Here is a 16,804-nt window from a genome sequence, read left to right on the forward strand (position 1 = left end):
ATTCAAATCATCCATAGGGTTGTTACACCTCATTCCATTTTCTCAACAATTTGAGTTTCAAGAATTTCAAATTTGTAAGCCCAGCTTCGCCTGGCCCATAAGCCCAGTTTCTATACTGGCCCAAGCCCAGTTTCCACACTGGCCCCCTAAGCCCAGTTCTATACTGGCCCCTGAGTCCAGTTTCCACACTGGTCCACAAGCCCAGCTCGCCTGGCACCCTAAGCTCAAGTTTTTCTTTTGTATTTCGGCCCTCTGCTTCGCAATGGTCAAATTTAAGTTTTCCTTTTGCGATATTGGCCCTCTGCAAGGCAATGGTCAAATCCAGGTTTNCCTTCTGCGATATTGGCCCTCTGCAAGGCAATGGTCAAATCCAGGTTTCAGTTTGTTATCGACCCTCTGCTTCGCAATGGTCAAATTTAAGTTTTTCTATGATTTTGGCCCTCTGCAAGGCAATGGTCAAATCCAGGTTTCAGTTTGTTATCGACCCTCTGCTTCGCAATGGTCAAATTTAAGTTTTTCTGTGATTTTGGCCCTCTGCAAGGCAATGGTCAAATCCAGGTTTTAGTTTTGTTGTCGGCCCTCTGCTTCGCAATGGTCAAATTAAGTTTTTCTTCTGCGATATTGGCCCTCTGCAATGCAATGGTCAAGTCCAGGTTTCTGTTTTGGTGAATCGTCTTTCTTTTGACATTGGTCAAGCTTTTTGCTGCGTTGTAACCTCCTTCTTGAATTTGGTTAGTCTGTACTTGAATTAGTTGAAACCCAGACGAAATCAGTATTTCTATCTTTACTTATATTTTACTCTGATAATATAAAAACTTTGTTTGTCATATTATCTAGTAAAATCTAAGTAAAGAGGGGCAAAACCCTTTTACACAATGTTATCTCTTTCTCTCATTTATGTATTCTTAAATATAAATTCTTTATTTATGTTGGAAACCTCCTTTCAAATATGATTTATTTAATTTTGAAAAGAATTATATATTTGACTAACTTAAAATTTTCAATAATTATAATTTAACTTTAAGCTTAATTGTTACATTGATGATTTCTTATTAAAGTTATTCTATAATTAAGTTAATATTAACTTAAGGCTAAAATTCAATTTTAGTCTTATAATTTTTATAAAAAAAATCAAATTAAATTTCTTATTTTTATTTCGTTTAATTTAATACTTTAATTTTTAAAAATTATTAAATTAGATCATTTTCGTTAAATTGAAGTTAAATTTCTATTAAAATTCATACATTAAATCACTTTACTTAAAACCTAAAATATATGTGTCTGTGTGTACAGAGATAATTTTTGCCATTCACGAACACGATCATAAGTTTAATGAGACGGGGGCTGCTCCTTACACCTCCCCATTTTCTTCCCCCACCTCTCCAAAGCTCTAAATATTTTTTTATTTACAGAAATAACCTTTTCCTTTTCCTTTTTTATCCTTTTTTTTATCTTTTTTTTTTTACTTTTTTACGTTTTTTACTTTAAGAGGAGTAACCTAACCCTTTTACTCTTCATTCTGACTCACTCTCTACTGCCCCACCCACCCCCCTCCCCCTAAAACTTTCAGAAATGAACAACCCTCCGAGAAACGCCTCTTCTTCTCCTACCTCTCATTGTCGTCTCTGCTTTTCTACCTTTCGTTGTTGTGGTGCGGTGGTGTCTCGAAAGTCTCTAAACGGTGTTGTGGTGCGGTGGTGTTTGACGGCAGTGGTTGGCATTGGTGGTTCGTGGTGTAGATCGGCATTCGTCCACCAGGTGCGATTTTTAATCTTTAATATGCATGATTTTTTATCTTGCTGCCATGGCTTTTTATAATACAGCAACAGATGCTCATCCATATACGATAAAGCTCTGTCACTGTTCTGGGTGAGATTCCTTCAAAAAGGTTGCCCTTCTATCTTCTCAGCATGCTCACAAAATTGTAGGTTGTGGAAACACCCATCGAATTCTGAGTATATCAAGTTGTCGATGAAGATCTTGAATCATCAGTTTTATTGGCACGACACATACATTTTGGGCACGGAAAGGTGTATATCGAATCATTTGGTCTTTTGAGTTCAATTTTAAAATTTTGCTTAAGTTTATTTCTTATGGTTTCTTTTTGTTTGTTACGATGAATATTTAAAATATATAAAAATTTGATTATTATTAATTCAATCACAATCAAACAAAAGAATGGGTTCATTTCAAAGTAACCCTTGTGATCTCAATTGTGAATGCAACTTCCCCTGCCTCCAACAAATTATTTACCTCAAGCACTGCATTGTCTGATATTTGGAGTGTCATAGCTTATCTAGTGTGCATAGCTATTCATTTGGTTGGTCAAAAGTATTATTATTGCTCTCACTTATTAAAATCCCTCCTTGCAGCATGGATTCGATGACCTTAACCGGATGTTATCCGTCGACGGATACCCATATTCGTTTTGAGATTTTCACGTTTTCATTTATGGTTACGTTGCGTGCCTCGACGCTGATTGAAGTTTCTCACTCCTCCAATTCCCTATAACAATTCTTTCCGGCAAGAACTCAAGGATTCTTGATTCTTTCTTTCAGGCAAGCAAACACAGATTGAAAAGTTTGTGATGTCTCTGAGAATTCTTTTGAGTAACCTTACATTGTTACACCATAAAAAGATAAGAAAAAAAAATTCAAAGAGAAAGAAAGAATAACAATGAGAGCATAAACGAAATAGATTGTACGAGAGTGATTAAAAATTAAAAAATTTTAACTTTATAAATAATGTTTTACTGAAGGGCAATTTAGGAATAGCTTAAAGGATAAATTAGAAATACAAATATAAAATAGGGATAAAAAGGGAAGGGGAGGTGGAGGGAGAAAAAGAGAGAGGTGTAGGGAGGAACTCCTAATGAGACCTGTCCGAAATTCTTGCTAAATAATCCTACCAAAAAGACTCCACTGTCTAATACCTACTATAAATATTATATTTATAAATGTATCGATTTGAGAACCTAGTTGGAACTGCCAATATTATCGATCGTTTGTTAAATCTTATTGTAATATTCTTAAATTTTTAGTTTACTTAAGATTTTATGTTTTTTATACTTCTTCAAATTAAAAAAAAAAAAATCGATCGTTAAACAATAAATTTGAGAAGTAAAATAAGTTTTTTAGAATTTTAGTAATCAAGATATGGTTTCAAAAATCAATTTTAATACTTAAAATTTAGTGTGTAGAAATTAAAACCATATATTTTAAATTTTGATGAACTAAAAAGTCCCTTTAGAAACAAAAATATGAATTATCCCAATTTTTAAAGATTAAAATTATAATTAAACCTAAAATTAGAGTTGTCAAAATGGGTCACAACTCGCGAACCAATCCAGTCCACCACGGATTTAAGTCGGGTCGGGTTTGAAAAAATTGTACTTTTTTTATGCGGGTCAGATTTAAACCCGACTTATTTAAACCCGACTCATGCGGATTGAACCTGTGGTGGGCCGGATTGGCCCACCAACTTACCTACCTAATTTTATTTTATTAAAATTTAATTTAATTTTATAAAAAAATATTTATTATTTTTTTTTTGCTTGAAAAAATTATTTAGGTTCTCTATTTTCAAAGTTAATTAAACATTCATGTTGGAAGTGAAATTTGGGAGTGAAATTTGTTTAGGTTTGAATGATAAAAAAAATTTATTTTTTTTTTTATTTTAAAGAAAATTGTAATTAAGTGGGTCAGTGAGCCAACCCATTTATCCACCAACCTATGGTGGGTCGGGTTCGAATTTTTTTGGCTCGCTAATAAATAAGCCGGATTAGGTTGACTCATTAAATGACTAACTCGTGATGGATCGAGCCGGATTACCCGTTTTCACATCTCTACCTAAAATTTTCCTCATACTAATTGTTTTTGATAGAATAGAGCTTATAATTAAATATTAATGTTTTTATTTCGTGATATAGATAAAAATTATTCATTATCAGAAATAATGGCTAGTTCTGTAGCAAACCTTATATACAAAATGACATACTTAATTTTTGGTACATTAGGATTGTTTTTATATATTTTATATTTAACAAAATACTTCGAATTGTTTAATCCCAGAGTATAAAACTATTTTTCCTTATTTATTTGACACGCGAAGTTGGTTTTGGAGTGACAGAAAAAAACACAAAGAAAGTCACAAATGCACAGCACAGTGCACATGCAGTCATAAAAATAAGGTTGAAAAGATGAAAAGCTCGTTTACAAGAAGCAGAAGCTGCCTTAATTGATGCCAAATATTGGGTGAGCCTGTTTTATAGTGATGCAGACGCCCACGTGAGACATGATCTATGACTGTGAACCGTTTGATTATCCACGTGGAACAAGTTAGTTCAACTGTTAATAACCTCCATTAACGGCTACATTAACGAACAATATGTCTCTCATATTCAATATCCTTTCACCACGATTTGTAGTATTTCCTTGAAAGAGACAACGTCGTCCTCATACGGCCACATTAACCTACCTATGTTACCCTAAAGATCAAAGTGGGCCCACCCATGTGCTTTTGCCCCTTTTCTAAATCCTTCCACCAAACACGTAAATGATGTTAATTAGTTAAAAAAACTGAATTATTTGTTGCAAAATCTCTTTGAAAGACATGTTTGTTTATGTTTTCTTCGTGCTATTTGGTTTTTTTAAAGAAAATATACTTAAAAAAGATAATATTCAATCAATACTACTTATATAATTGAATCAAACCATTCATACTGTTAAATAAATTAAATCAATATTTATATAAATGTATTCTTTATACAAAATTAAATATTTTTAATTCTAAACTTTGATATAAAATTTGAATTTCTTTGTCTTAAGATACAATTTTTTCTGAAATTTTAAAATAAATAAATATATTTCTCTTAATTTAATTCTGTTAAATTTTTTTATATGATAAATGATGTTTTAGATTTGTGTTTGAACTGTTTATATTATTTGATACAAAAAAAAAATAACGCCATTTGGATTAAGAAGACTATGTATATTTATTTTTAAATTTTGAAATAAAAACAAATCAAAATTTGAGATTCAAAATGTAGCGAAATTTAGGATAATAACGCATTTCAATTTTACCTATAAATTTGAAGACTATAAAACATATTTAACTTTATAAAACCTTATAAAACATATTTCACAGAACATATATTTAATTTTATTTTGCTAATTAAAATTATTTAGATTATATATATATATATATATATATATATATATATATAATCTCATATATAATGTATAATTGATTTTTGTCCATATCGCTCAATCAAATAAAAAAATTTAAAGTGAAATAATAGTTGAATTAATTTAAAGTCACTTATTAGGATTTAATTACAAATTCAAATTTTAATATCAACTTTAGAGATTAACAAAAAAAAAATTATGTGTTAAAGTAAATGTTCAAGTTGATTACCAAGAATAATTAAGTATAAAACATATGTTTTGTTTATAAGACCATAATTTAGTATAACAACATTATGAAATATGTAAGTGTTTCGTTTGATAAATGATACAACATAATAATGACTAAGTTCCTCTCTAAAAATTCACGTAAGCCAACACTACAGTTAGAAGGATGACAAATTAACCTCAATGGAAAAAATATTCGAAAGGAAAGATGTTTTCGAATGAACTACACAAAAATGACCAAATATGTAACTTTTGGTCACCAATGAAAGTCCTAACTCACAAAATGGTCGCTATCGCCGAGAGGGAGCTTCATGCTGAGGAGAAAGTGAAGAGAAAAATGAATTGTAGGTTTATTCTTTTAAAAACAAAACACATTTACATCTTACTTGTTATGTTTGACGCTTATAGGTTAGAGGTAAATCTATATCTTTAATGTACACGTCAGACGTAAATTTATGTCTGACCTATAAGCGCCGAATGTAAACACCATATTTTATATATGATGCTTATAAGTCAAACATAAATAATAACCATTTTGTTGAGACAAGATCTTTTATAAGACTAGACCATCTAACATCCTCGTATGTTTCGAAGTTGTTGATAGGGGGAGCTATGTTAAAGCTAAACTCATATATCCCATATGTGTTTTTGATGATGACAACAATAAAAATGTTTTAATAATTTCTTGCACACATTAAGCAAAGTTGTTGCTTATATATTTGATTGTGCTTGAAATATATGTTATGCATATTCATTGTGTTTATATCTGTGATTATCTCTGTGATATGCATATTCATTGCTTAAGGTCGATAAAACTCTTTGCATCCTGTATATCTAGATGAATAAATTGCTTACACTGTTTATAAAATCTGTTTCAATTCATCTGATATCAGTACATGATTAATTGTGACAAAATGCTAGTTTTAATCGATTATATTATGTAGATAATCGATTAAAACTTGTGTCTTTGCTTGTACTTGTATACTAAGTGCATTGATGAGTTTTGAATGAAAAACTTTTCAAATATGTTTAAGTGTGGTACTTAACTGATTACACCCTTTTCTTAATTGGTTAAAACATGTGTGCATTGAAAACTTGTTTTTTGATAAGTCATAACTACATAACGATCATATTTTTAAATGTTATGACTTGCATTAATTACATAATCTATTACAAGCAACATTTAATTTGTTAAATGTGATAAATGTAATTTTGTTAAGGAAGTATTAATTGCTTAACTGATTACATTAATAACGTAATCGATTGAATTGCATCAGTACTGTTATATCTATAAATAGACGCATAGCTCTTTGCATTAAAACAACTTTTTGAACCATAACTGTCATATATGATAAAGTTTGTTGAGTTGTAAATTGAAGGAGCATCTGTTCTCCAAGAATCAAGAAGAACTTCATTTGGAAGAAATCATATCAAGGATTCTTGAAGAAGTTGTTTTATTTTCAAAGTCTCATCAATATGCACTGTGAGGTGTTTTATTGGAAGATCAATTGTGATTGTGGTTCCCTGTTGCCGAGGCCAGGAAGAGAAGTTCTGAAGTTCTGGTTACTTTGAGTGTGATATCTCAAAGGGGTTGACAAAAAAAAGATTGTTCTTTCTGGGTGTATACTATGGTAGATTTGGAGTTAGAGAGGAGAGTGTACATTGTTGTAGAACTCGATCTATATAATGGATTCCTTTCATTCTCAGGTTGATTGAAAGAAGACTGAATGTAGGCAGTTGAGGCCGAACTAGTATAAACTATGATGTTGATTTTTCTATCCTTTCACTTTTACATTTCCTTACATTCATTATTTGCTTGCATTCCAAGAAAGGCTTAAAGATTTTGAAAAGACTTATAAAAGAACAATTTTTATAAAGCAAAACCAATTCACACCCCTCTTGGATGAGAAACTAGGCCTACTATTTTCTACAGAAGTTTAACAAACAACATTAAACGAAATGAGCATATGGTAAAATGTTATCTAGCATGAAATACCATTCTCCTCATGCCCAAATCTATATTCAATTGCAATAACCCAACCTAACACCTTCCCAACAGTAGCAACTCAGCCTAACACCTTCCCACTAGCAGCAACTCAGCCTAACACCTTCCCACTAGCAACTCAATCCAACCTAAGACCCACGATCCCAACAATAATAACCCAGCCTGAGTCAAGACCCATAGTCTCAATAACAACAACAAAAAGAACCTATGCAACAAGGCCATTAAAATTCAAATGATTATATAGATTATTAGGAGTTTTCCTACATATTTAAACAATACTTCTATTCAGTTTATTATGATTTTTTTTTTCATTATGTCCTTACAATGTTGTTACATATTACTAGTTGAATGATTTGGCTATTTGGTATTGTGATATTGGATTTACTTATGATTGTGAAATATTTGTATGATTGTCTCTATTGGGCAAGTATTGCATGTTTGTATTCGAGTAGAAATATTGGCAGATCTATCTTTGTATTGTCCTTGTTTGTGTACAAATATTGACAAGTTTATTTAGATATAAAGGATATAACCCACTGCACTGGTTGTATATTTTTCAGTACCGATGGAATTTTCCATAAATAGACATATGTTAAAGAAGTCATCTTATTAACTGATTTTTCTGCTGATAAATTTTACAAATGAATAGTTTAATAACAAATATTATGTTGTTGATAATTTTGTTGAAAAAAATAATTAGCTATAGATATTGCCGTGGATATAATAGTTGATTTTCTTTTAGTGTAATTGATACATATATTACAGTTAACGAATCAATGTATTTCTCAGCACAATAAACTTATTTCTAATCGTTTTACTCAATTGCTGATAAATAAAATCGTATTACTCAATTTATTTGCATAGTCGGGACAAGCATATTAAAAGGTAAAAGAAAATATAATAACTACATTAGTTTTTCATCTAAATATTAATTTTTGAAATTGTGTTCAACAAAACGTACACGATATATATTAGTCTTGAAACTAATGGCAATAATTAAAATTGCAATAAGCTAGTATTTTTCGTATAAAATAACTTATCTAACAATAAAAATAATCATATATATATATATATATATATATATATATATATATATATATATATATATATATATATATATGGTACTTCTTATTTTCTATTAACCCGCTAATTTTCTATAGAACAAACGTGGAATGTTCGAGCGTTAGATGTTAAAAGGTTAGTGAATTCAATAAAAACTTGAATGGTAGATTGAAAATTCATTCACTTTATCTTAGCGTGCGAGACCTTATTCTCTTCTCAAACTTTTTTCGAATGAAGTTTGACGATCATCACATGTAGTCTTTCTTTCATTTGATACAGATGCATGTTAATTAACTACTTTATGTATGATTTTCATTTGTTTTGACCGATTATTTTTGTATTCTTGTTCTTCATAGACGCATTCTGCTTTCTCTCTTACTAGTGACAACACTTTATTATGACGAAACCAGGTTAGTTTACGTTTTGGTTTTGAAGAACTTATTTGTTGAACTTGTTGTTTTTTTTGTTGAACTTGTCTGTTGTTGTTATTTGGTTGAACTTGTTTATTATTGTTTGATTGAACTTATTTGTTGTTGGTTATTTTTATTTATTGTTGATACTACACTACACTAAACTACACTTTACGTTCATAGTTCTTGCTTTATAAAATACCAAGAACTGATTTTTTTTTTTTTTACTTTTTAAGTATAGTAGAATTGAAAAATGATCACAATTAATTGAAAAAAACAAAAAAAAAATTATTAATCTCGTATATTAGCAAAATTTGATATTAATTTAACATCGAATTTTTTAAATTCGACGATTTAAGGTTTTCGATATGACATCAACATCGAATTCGACGTGAAAAACCAAAATATTGGATGTTGTAGGCGGTTTTTCTTACAGTGAAGAAAACATAAATTAACAGCGTATAAAAATGTCAGTTTTGTATATGCGGGTGGGTAATGCTTTATAATCTAAGGCTATGATTATACCACTTTTTCCCTAGACATTTTCGGAAAAGGAAAAGGAAAATAAAATGTGATAGATCAAAGATGTCTTAGATTCGTATCTCAGTAAAATTATCTCTAACATACATGTGAGAAATATTAAAAATGTATTATAATGTTAAATTTGTTATACTAATTTAAAAATTATACTTCAGTCTTTAATGTAATAAGTTACTTAAATGTTATCAAATTAAATTTAGGCATCATGATGATTTTCTTATTTTTTATTGTTAAATAAGATTATCTTGCGCGTGGATTAAAAAATGCATACAAATAACTACATATGTATGGAATCTCCTATAATTTTACTTTTCTCACTTGTTTAATCTTTCTACGGAATCTCTTAATATATAGAGACTATAGTTAAGTAACTGCAATTAGGTAAAATTACTCATATGCTACCAGGAATAATTTAGGTAAACGTAGCTTCCTCGATCATTTGGGGTTCCTTCATGCTTTTACAACATATTTTCTGCAAAACAAGAACATAAAGAGTGTGTATGCTTGCAAAGTTAATTTGTTTAATCAAAATGATATCATAACTTAATTTTTCTTTGAATGATCTTACAGACATATTTCTATTTAGACCCATTTAGAATGTGTTGTTTACATTTTCAAACATTTTGAAAAACGAAAGAAGTTCTTTAAAAATATTGTCCAACGATAAATTTTGGACAAATGACATTAGAAACAAAAAAATCCATATATATAATATAAATGTAGCTTTAATTTCCAATTATTAATAAAGAAAACTAAGAAAAATATAATGTCTTGGATGTTTAAGATCATTAATAAAGATAACTTTAAAAATAATCATCACTCATTGATGCATATATTAGGAGATGAGTTTTAAGTCTAACTCTAAAATATAATGTCTTGGATGTTTAAGGTTGTTAATAAAGATAACTTTGAAAATAAATATCACTCAATGATGCATATATTAAGAGATAAGTTTTAAGTTTAACTCAATCTCATAAAACCAGCTTGTAGGTGAGATTTGCATCCATTTATATATTATAATTTGGTGTTATCTCTATTTATTCGAGACTTCCATCTATATATATATATTTTTTTTGTAGGAAAATTATCATTTTCAATCACATTGAATGTGAACTCATATAATATCTATTTTATGACATTGCAAATCTTCAATAAGATATTGTCTAGCGGAGAAGGATGATGAATAACTGATAGAGAAGTCTCGCACCTGAAATTCAAACGTGACATTTGTCTTATTCTTTGAAGAAAGTAAGGCACAAACCTCTCTCTGATGGATCAATAATATTCTTTTATATTGCCGAGTGGAATAATATTCTCTATAAATACCACACCATATTTCACAGTTCGCTACCAACTACCAAAGAAACTACAAAATATATAGCAGTAGCTTGTGAATTGTGATAAAATGGCTCTTACACTTGAACGTGCTTTATTTTATCTACATATCCTATTAGTTATACTCTCAATATTCCTAGTCACCCCTTCCTTTTGTTTCAGCCCCAAAAGGCTCTTTAACACTTCTTATTATGCTCCATCTGGTTCAGAGTGGTCACCTGCACTCGCCACATGGTATGGACCTGCTAATGGAGATGGAAGTGAAGGTAAAAAAATATGCATAGCTATTAGGATATATTATAACATGTGTTGTTGGAAGTTCTACATCGACTAGAGATAAAGCCATTTAAATATATATAAGTGGGTGCAAACATCACCTTATAAGCTGATTTTGTAAAATTGATTTAGGTTTAAACTCCACTCCTAACATGTGTTCTGTGAAACAATGCTTGAATTATGATTGAAATAGTTTATTTTAGCGATTATTATATATTTTGTCCTTAAATATATATGCAGGTGGAGCTTGTGGTTATGGCAACGCTGTTGGGCAACCTCCATTCTCTTCTTTAATATCAGCAGGAAGCCCTCTCATTTATGACTCCGGCAAAGGGTGTGGTTCTTGTTACGAGGTGAGAACGTTAATCAGCAGTAGTGTTAAACGTCTTTCACAAAACGCTATAACAATTCTAACGCTCTTTTCATTACTATTCTGTAATGAGGCAACTTACAGTTATCAGTTTAAGTAAACTACACCAACTATATTACAAATTTAAAATGAAAAAAATTATTATCAAATTATTAAGCCCAAATATATTAAAAATGATTTTGATGTTACTGATGAGATAAAAAAAATAATTTAGAAAAGAAATTATCTTAAATATGACTAGTCATATTTCTCTTACCCTAGAATAATAATTTCAGTAAAATTAAGAATGTACTAAAAATTTATTAATTTTTAACTTAACATTTGAGTGTTCGTCTATTTATACATATAATATATTGTATTATGTTGAAGTCAAGGTTAAATACATTTGTTTTTCTTCCATTTCTTTAACGTGTTTAAATTAAAAACATAAAGAAGTTAAAATTCTAAAACATATAATATTTTAAAGGGTTAAATATTTTTTTGTCCCTTAATTTTAAGTGAAAATCAGAATTAGTCTCTCTTCAAAACTTTGGTCCAATTTAGTCCTTCAGAAATACATGGATTTAGTCCTTCTAACCAAATTTTGCTAAATTTATTTGATATTTTAAACATATTTCATGATAGCATTTGAGTTGTTTACACTGTTAGCATATTTTTTCTTCAATGTTAATTGAGAAATGCATTTGAAACCTTAAATAAAATTAACACATTTTGATTAAAGGGATTAAATTCATACAGTTTTAAAGATAAGGACTAAATTAGTCTAAAGTTTAAAAAGAAGACTAATTCTAATTTTGACTAAAAGTTAAAGAATAAAAAACATATTTAACCCTCTTTTAAATGCATAAATATTCAACAATGTTATTTTAATATAATTAATGTCGAAAAATATATTAGAGCTTAATTTCCAATTTTGAAAAAACAATATGATATTGTAAAGGAGATTCATATTGACAAGACAGCCTCCATGAAAGAAAATTATGTTTAGTACTTAAGTTTCTTGTTCTATTTCTAGGTGAAATGCACAGGGAATTCTGCATGCTCAGGCAACCCTGTGAAAGTAGTGATCACTGATGAGTGTGCTGGATGTGGGTCAGATGCTGAATATCATTTTGATTTGAGTGGAAGTGCTTTTGGAGCAATGGCGGTTTCAGGTCAAGATCAGAATCTACGCAATGCAGGAAAAATAAACATTCAACATAGAAGGTAGTCTCCAAATTCTTAATATCCTTATACTTTTTCTGTAAATATTTCAACATTCTTGACTTTCAATTATATTCTTTTGACATATATATATATTTCAATATTATTGTAATATTCTTGCAACTATAACACATTATACATGTGCAGAATTGAATGCAAGTATCCTGGTAAATCAATAGCTTTTCGCGTGGACACTGGGTCAAACGAAGAGTATTTTGCTACCTTGGTTGAATTTGAGGATGGGGATGGTGACCTTGCCAAGGTTGAACTGAAAGAAGCAAATGATGATTCAAATTCATGGGATTCAATGCAACAATCGTGGGGTGCGGTTTGGAAACTTGACAAAGGCTCACCATTGAAGCCACCATTCTCTATCAGGCTCACCACGCTTCAGTCTGGCAACACCATTGTGGCCAATAATGTCATTCCTGCACACTGGACTCCTGGTCAGACTTACAGATCAATTGTCAATTTTCAAACCTAATAAGTTTTATCAAGGTTTAAATCCTTTTTTCTTCCCTAGGTTAAGTTCTGATGTTCAATTTAGTCTCCGTTTTAAAAGATGTCAACCTTTAGTCTTTATAATATGAAAAATGTATCAAATCAGTCCTCATGAGAACACTTAATAAACAATAAATCACAAGATTTCATATTTAGATATCCAATATTTTGTGATTTGTTAACGGAAGATGTTATGAACAACAAATCACTTAATGAAAAACTTGTGATTTGTTAAAGAATAGGACTGATTTGATACATTTTTCATAGGGACTAATGATTGACATTTTTAAAAACGGAAACTAAACTTAATATCAGAACTTAACTTAGATACAAAAAAAGGGTTTAAACCTTTTATCAAATATATGTATCTAATCAAATGTCATCGACTTTTCGTTCTGTTCTGTAATATCCCTTATCAATGATATTGTGCTAGTTACTAGCCATTTTAATTATTGTTATGGGTATATATGATATTTTATCTACATAACACATTTTTATATTAATTCAATACAAAGTACATAAGCAAAATATTATAAAAATATAAAATTTTTATAATTTAAAACAAAATAAAAAAAAAATAATGTCAATTTAATGCAAAAGATTTAAATATATCAAAGAATATTGTTTTTTGGCTATATATGGTGAAATGAATCCGGTATCAAATTCACTAGTAAATAAACAGACCCATTAATTAAATAAATTAAAAAGAAAAGACTTTAAGTTTGAAAACGACGTTGTATGAGACACGTGATAGAAATTTGTGCCGTGAACTAAGTGGCTTAAAACTCAAATTATTACAATATCACTTTGGATATAAAATAAAGGGTTAAATATATTTTTAGTCTCTATACTTTGAGGCGATTTTGGTTTTAGTCCATTTTCAAATTATGGTACAATTTAGTCCTTCAACTTTAGAAAACTTTGATTTTAGTCCCTTTTACCAATTTTTTTTAACTTTATTTGTTGTTTCAAGCACGTTTTATTATAGCATTTGGATTGTTTACACTGTTTGACACATTTTTACTTCAATGTTAACTGAGAAACGCGTTTGAAACAACAAATAAAGTTAAAAAAATTTGGTAAAAAGGACTAAAACCAGAGTTTTCTAAAGTTGAAGGACTAAATTGTACCATAGTTTGAAAATGGACTAAAACCAAAATCGTCTCAAAGTATAGGAACTAAAAACATATTTAACCCTAAAATAAATTATGTCAAGAGGGGAATACATTATTATTATATAAGCTAAAAATACCAAATCATGTCATTCGTTGATGTGAAAACTTATCTCATAGTTAAAAAGGGACTCCTTCTTTTTTGTAATTAAAGTATTTTTTTTTTCGTTTTCTTCTGTAACAATTTCGACTGAAATATTTCCGCAGAATTATTTACGTGAGAAATTGATTAGAAAAGTCAAACCACCATTTCCTTTATGATGTTCAAGGGACGTTGACACAAGAACAAGTAATAGGAGGAAAGATTAAATTTTATAAAGTCTTTGTAACTTTTTATTATAAATTATTTTAGAAGACCTTACATCCAATATGTGACTTGACCTGGGCCTATTTTTTTTTTTTTAAACCCTTTTTTGGTCTTTAAGTTCTAATGTTCACTTTAGTCTCCGCTTTTAAAAATGTTAACCTTTACTCCCTATGATATGAAAAATGTATCAAATCAGTCCTATTGGTTAACAAATCACATTTTTTCATTTAAGTGATTTGTTATTCATAACACCTTCCGTTCACAAAATATTGGATACCTAGATATGAAAACTTGTGATTTATTGTTCATTAAGTGCTGTCATGAGGACTGATTTGATACAGTTTTTATATAATAGGGACTAAAAGTTGACATTTTAAAAAATAGAGACTAAACTGAAAATCAGAACTTAACTTAAAAGACAAAAAAAGGTTTAAACCTTTTTTTTTTTTTTCTGAAGAAGCTAGAATAGACTCTTTTAGTTTATTTGAAAATAAAAAGACAAATACACTAAACTAATTAGTTTTTATTACCATGTAAGCAAGATCACATTAAAGAAGAGACACTCATATCAAACTCGTCTCTTACCCTATGTAGGACTATAATTTTTCAAGATTTATATATAGATTTTCAATTAAAAAATTAATTAGTTTTTAAGAAATATAAATTATTTTAAAATTCACTTTTAAAATTAAAAAGCTAGATGAAAATCAAGCCATCATGCATTCTAAGCCTTAATATTTATGATCAAGTATTGGGATTAGATTAATTTACACTCTTCAAGTGGAAAAGACATTTGAGGCATGACCGGTCCTTAGAGGATGCTTTTATCCTTCTCATATTCTATATGTTGATGATATTTTTTATCACACTTCAACACCTAAAAGACTCTTTGTATGCATATGATGCTTTTTCTAAGCAATGGGTTGGTCCTTCTAAAAACCAATTTTACATTCCTTCTTCTTCTTTTGTTGTTGTAAGACTGATTAAGAGATTACTTTCTTATGCTCAAGGATCCATTCCCTTTAATTATTTGGGTCTACCAATAGTTGTTGGGATGCTTAAGGTTAAGTATTTTCAGTCTTTAGTTGATAAGATTTGGGCTAAGCTTTCTTCTTGAAAAGGAAGACTACTTAGTGAGATAAGGATATTCAGTAGGTAAACTCAATAATTATTGCTTTATTATCGTATAGTTTTTATGTTTGTAAATGACCTCTAAATATTCTTTTTGAGGTGGAACAATGGATTCAGAATATTGTGTAGACATGATACAAAAAAATGAGGTTTGCTCAAAATTAAATAGTTTACTGTGTGTAAGTTTCAAGTGAGTGATGGTTTTTAGGTTCCTAATATTCATTTGGAGAATAAAACTTATTTGAATTTAACTTGGAAATTTGCTTATGGTAAGAGGACTTAGGTGGAATTTATAAGGCTTTGTTTTCTTAAATCTAAGTATATTAAATATTTTTTCTATAATTCATCCTTCATTTGTCATGGTGTGTTAAGGATGCATATGATATTGTTTTGAAAAATCATTAGTGAAAAAAACCAATACGATGACACATATTAATAACGGCTATCCAGTTGGCATAGTAAAACAAAAGTGTGGTGACAATACTATAATTAAAGTGAACTATATAACGATAGTTCCTATTTTAAGCATCATTATATTTTGAAAATGGCAGCACGACATGTATTCTTAGCGTAACCGGCATTGACAATTAAAAAAATGATGATGGTTATGTGTATAACGGTTGTCATAAAGTTTACCACAACAATATAACGATGGTTTAGTGATTTAATCGTTGTTAGATTCCTCGCCAGGGCTAAAAAGGTTTCACCTTTTCACTTCCCTACACATGAACTACCCCACACATGAACAATTATTCTTCTTGACTTCCCGCCATCGACGCATAATCATCTCCATCATTTTTCCACACCGTTCAAAGCCACTTTTAAAACATCATTTGTCGCGATACGTTGTCGTTGAAGCTATCAAATTAATACTACTTTACAATGCAACTTCAATATTTCCAAGTTAGTAGTCAAGAAAGTAGATAGGGTTAAAGTAATATTGAGTCGTTTCCCAATGAATACGAAATTGCTTTTCAATACTTGATTCTTATAGAAACATGAAGATGGAGCAATATCTTGGCAAGATGAAAAATCTTGTTGACAAGTTAAAACTGACAGGTTCACCAATCTTTAACTTTGA

The 16,804-nt window shown here is 29.5% G+C and overlaps 1 protein-coding gene and 1 long non-coding RNA gene across 2 annotated transcripts in view; both read left to right on the plus strand.

The window, feature by feature from the left end:
• The window catches only part of LOC111240902, a 12,208-nt gene extending 9,850 nt beyond the window's left edge, over nt 1–2,358 (plus strand). The window contains exons 2-3 of the long non-coding RNA XR_002666541.1: nt 1,571–1,758; nt 1,929–2,358. This is a non-coding gene — a long non-coding RNA (uncharacterized LOC111240902). The remainder of the gene's footprint in view (nt 1–1,570; nt 1,759–1,928) is intronic.
• An 8,435-nt stretch (nt 2,359–10,793) lies between these two features.
• On the plus strand, nt 10,794–13,218 carry LOC106780276 (putative expansin-B2). Its single transcript, XM_014668547.2, has 4 exons — nt 10,794–11,029; nt 11,280–11,392; nt 12,425–12,615; nt 12,760–13,218. Exons 1-4 carry the CDS (start codon nt 10,834–10,836, stop codon nt 13,094–13,096), a joined length of 837 nt encoding a protein of 278 aa, XP_014524033.1. The 5' UTR covers nt 10,794–10,833; the 3' UTR covers nt 13,097–13,218.
• The last annotated feature ends 3,586 nt before the right edge of the window (nt 13,219–16,804 follow it).

Source organism: Vigna radiata, unplaced genomic scaffold (genome assembly GCF_000741045.1).
Source record: "Vigna radiata var. radiata cultivar VC1973A unplaced genomic scaffold, Vradiata_ver6 scaffold_171, whole genome shotgun sequence".
Classification (NCBI taxonomy): Eukaryota; Viridiplantae; Streptophyta; class Magnoliopsida; order Fabales; family Fabaceae; genus Vigna; species Vigna radiata.

What these genes read in the sequence shown, in the direction of transcription:
- LOC106780276 (XM_014668547.2), top strand. Translation starts at nt 10,834, where the DNA reads ATGGCTCTTACACTTGAACGTGCTTTATTTTATCTACATATCCTATTA. An exon ending in TAATGGAGATGGAAGTGAAG is followed by an intron (nt 11,030 to 11,279) that starts GTAAAAAAATAT and finishes ATATATATGCAG; the next exon opens with GTGGAGCTTGTGGTTATGGC. An exon ending in ATAAACATTCAACATAGAAG is followed by an intron (nt 12,616 to 12,759) that starts GTAGTCTCCAAA and finishes ATACATGTGCAG; the next exon opens with AATTGAATGCAAGTATCCTG.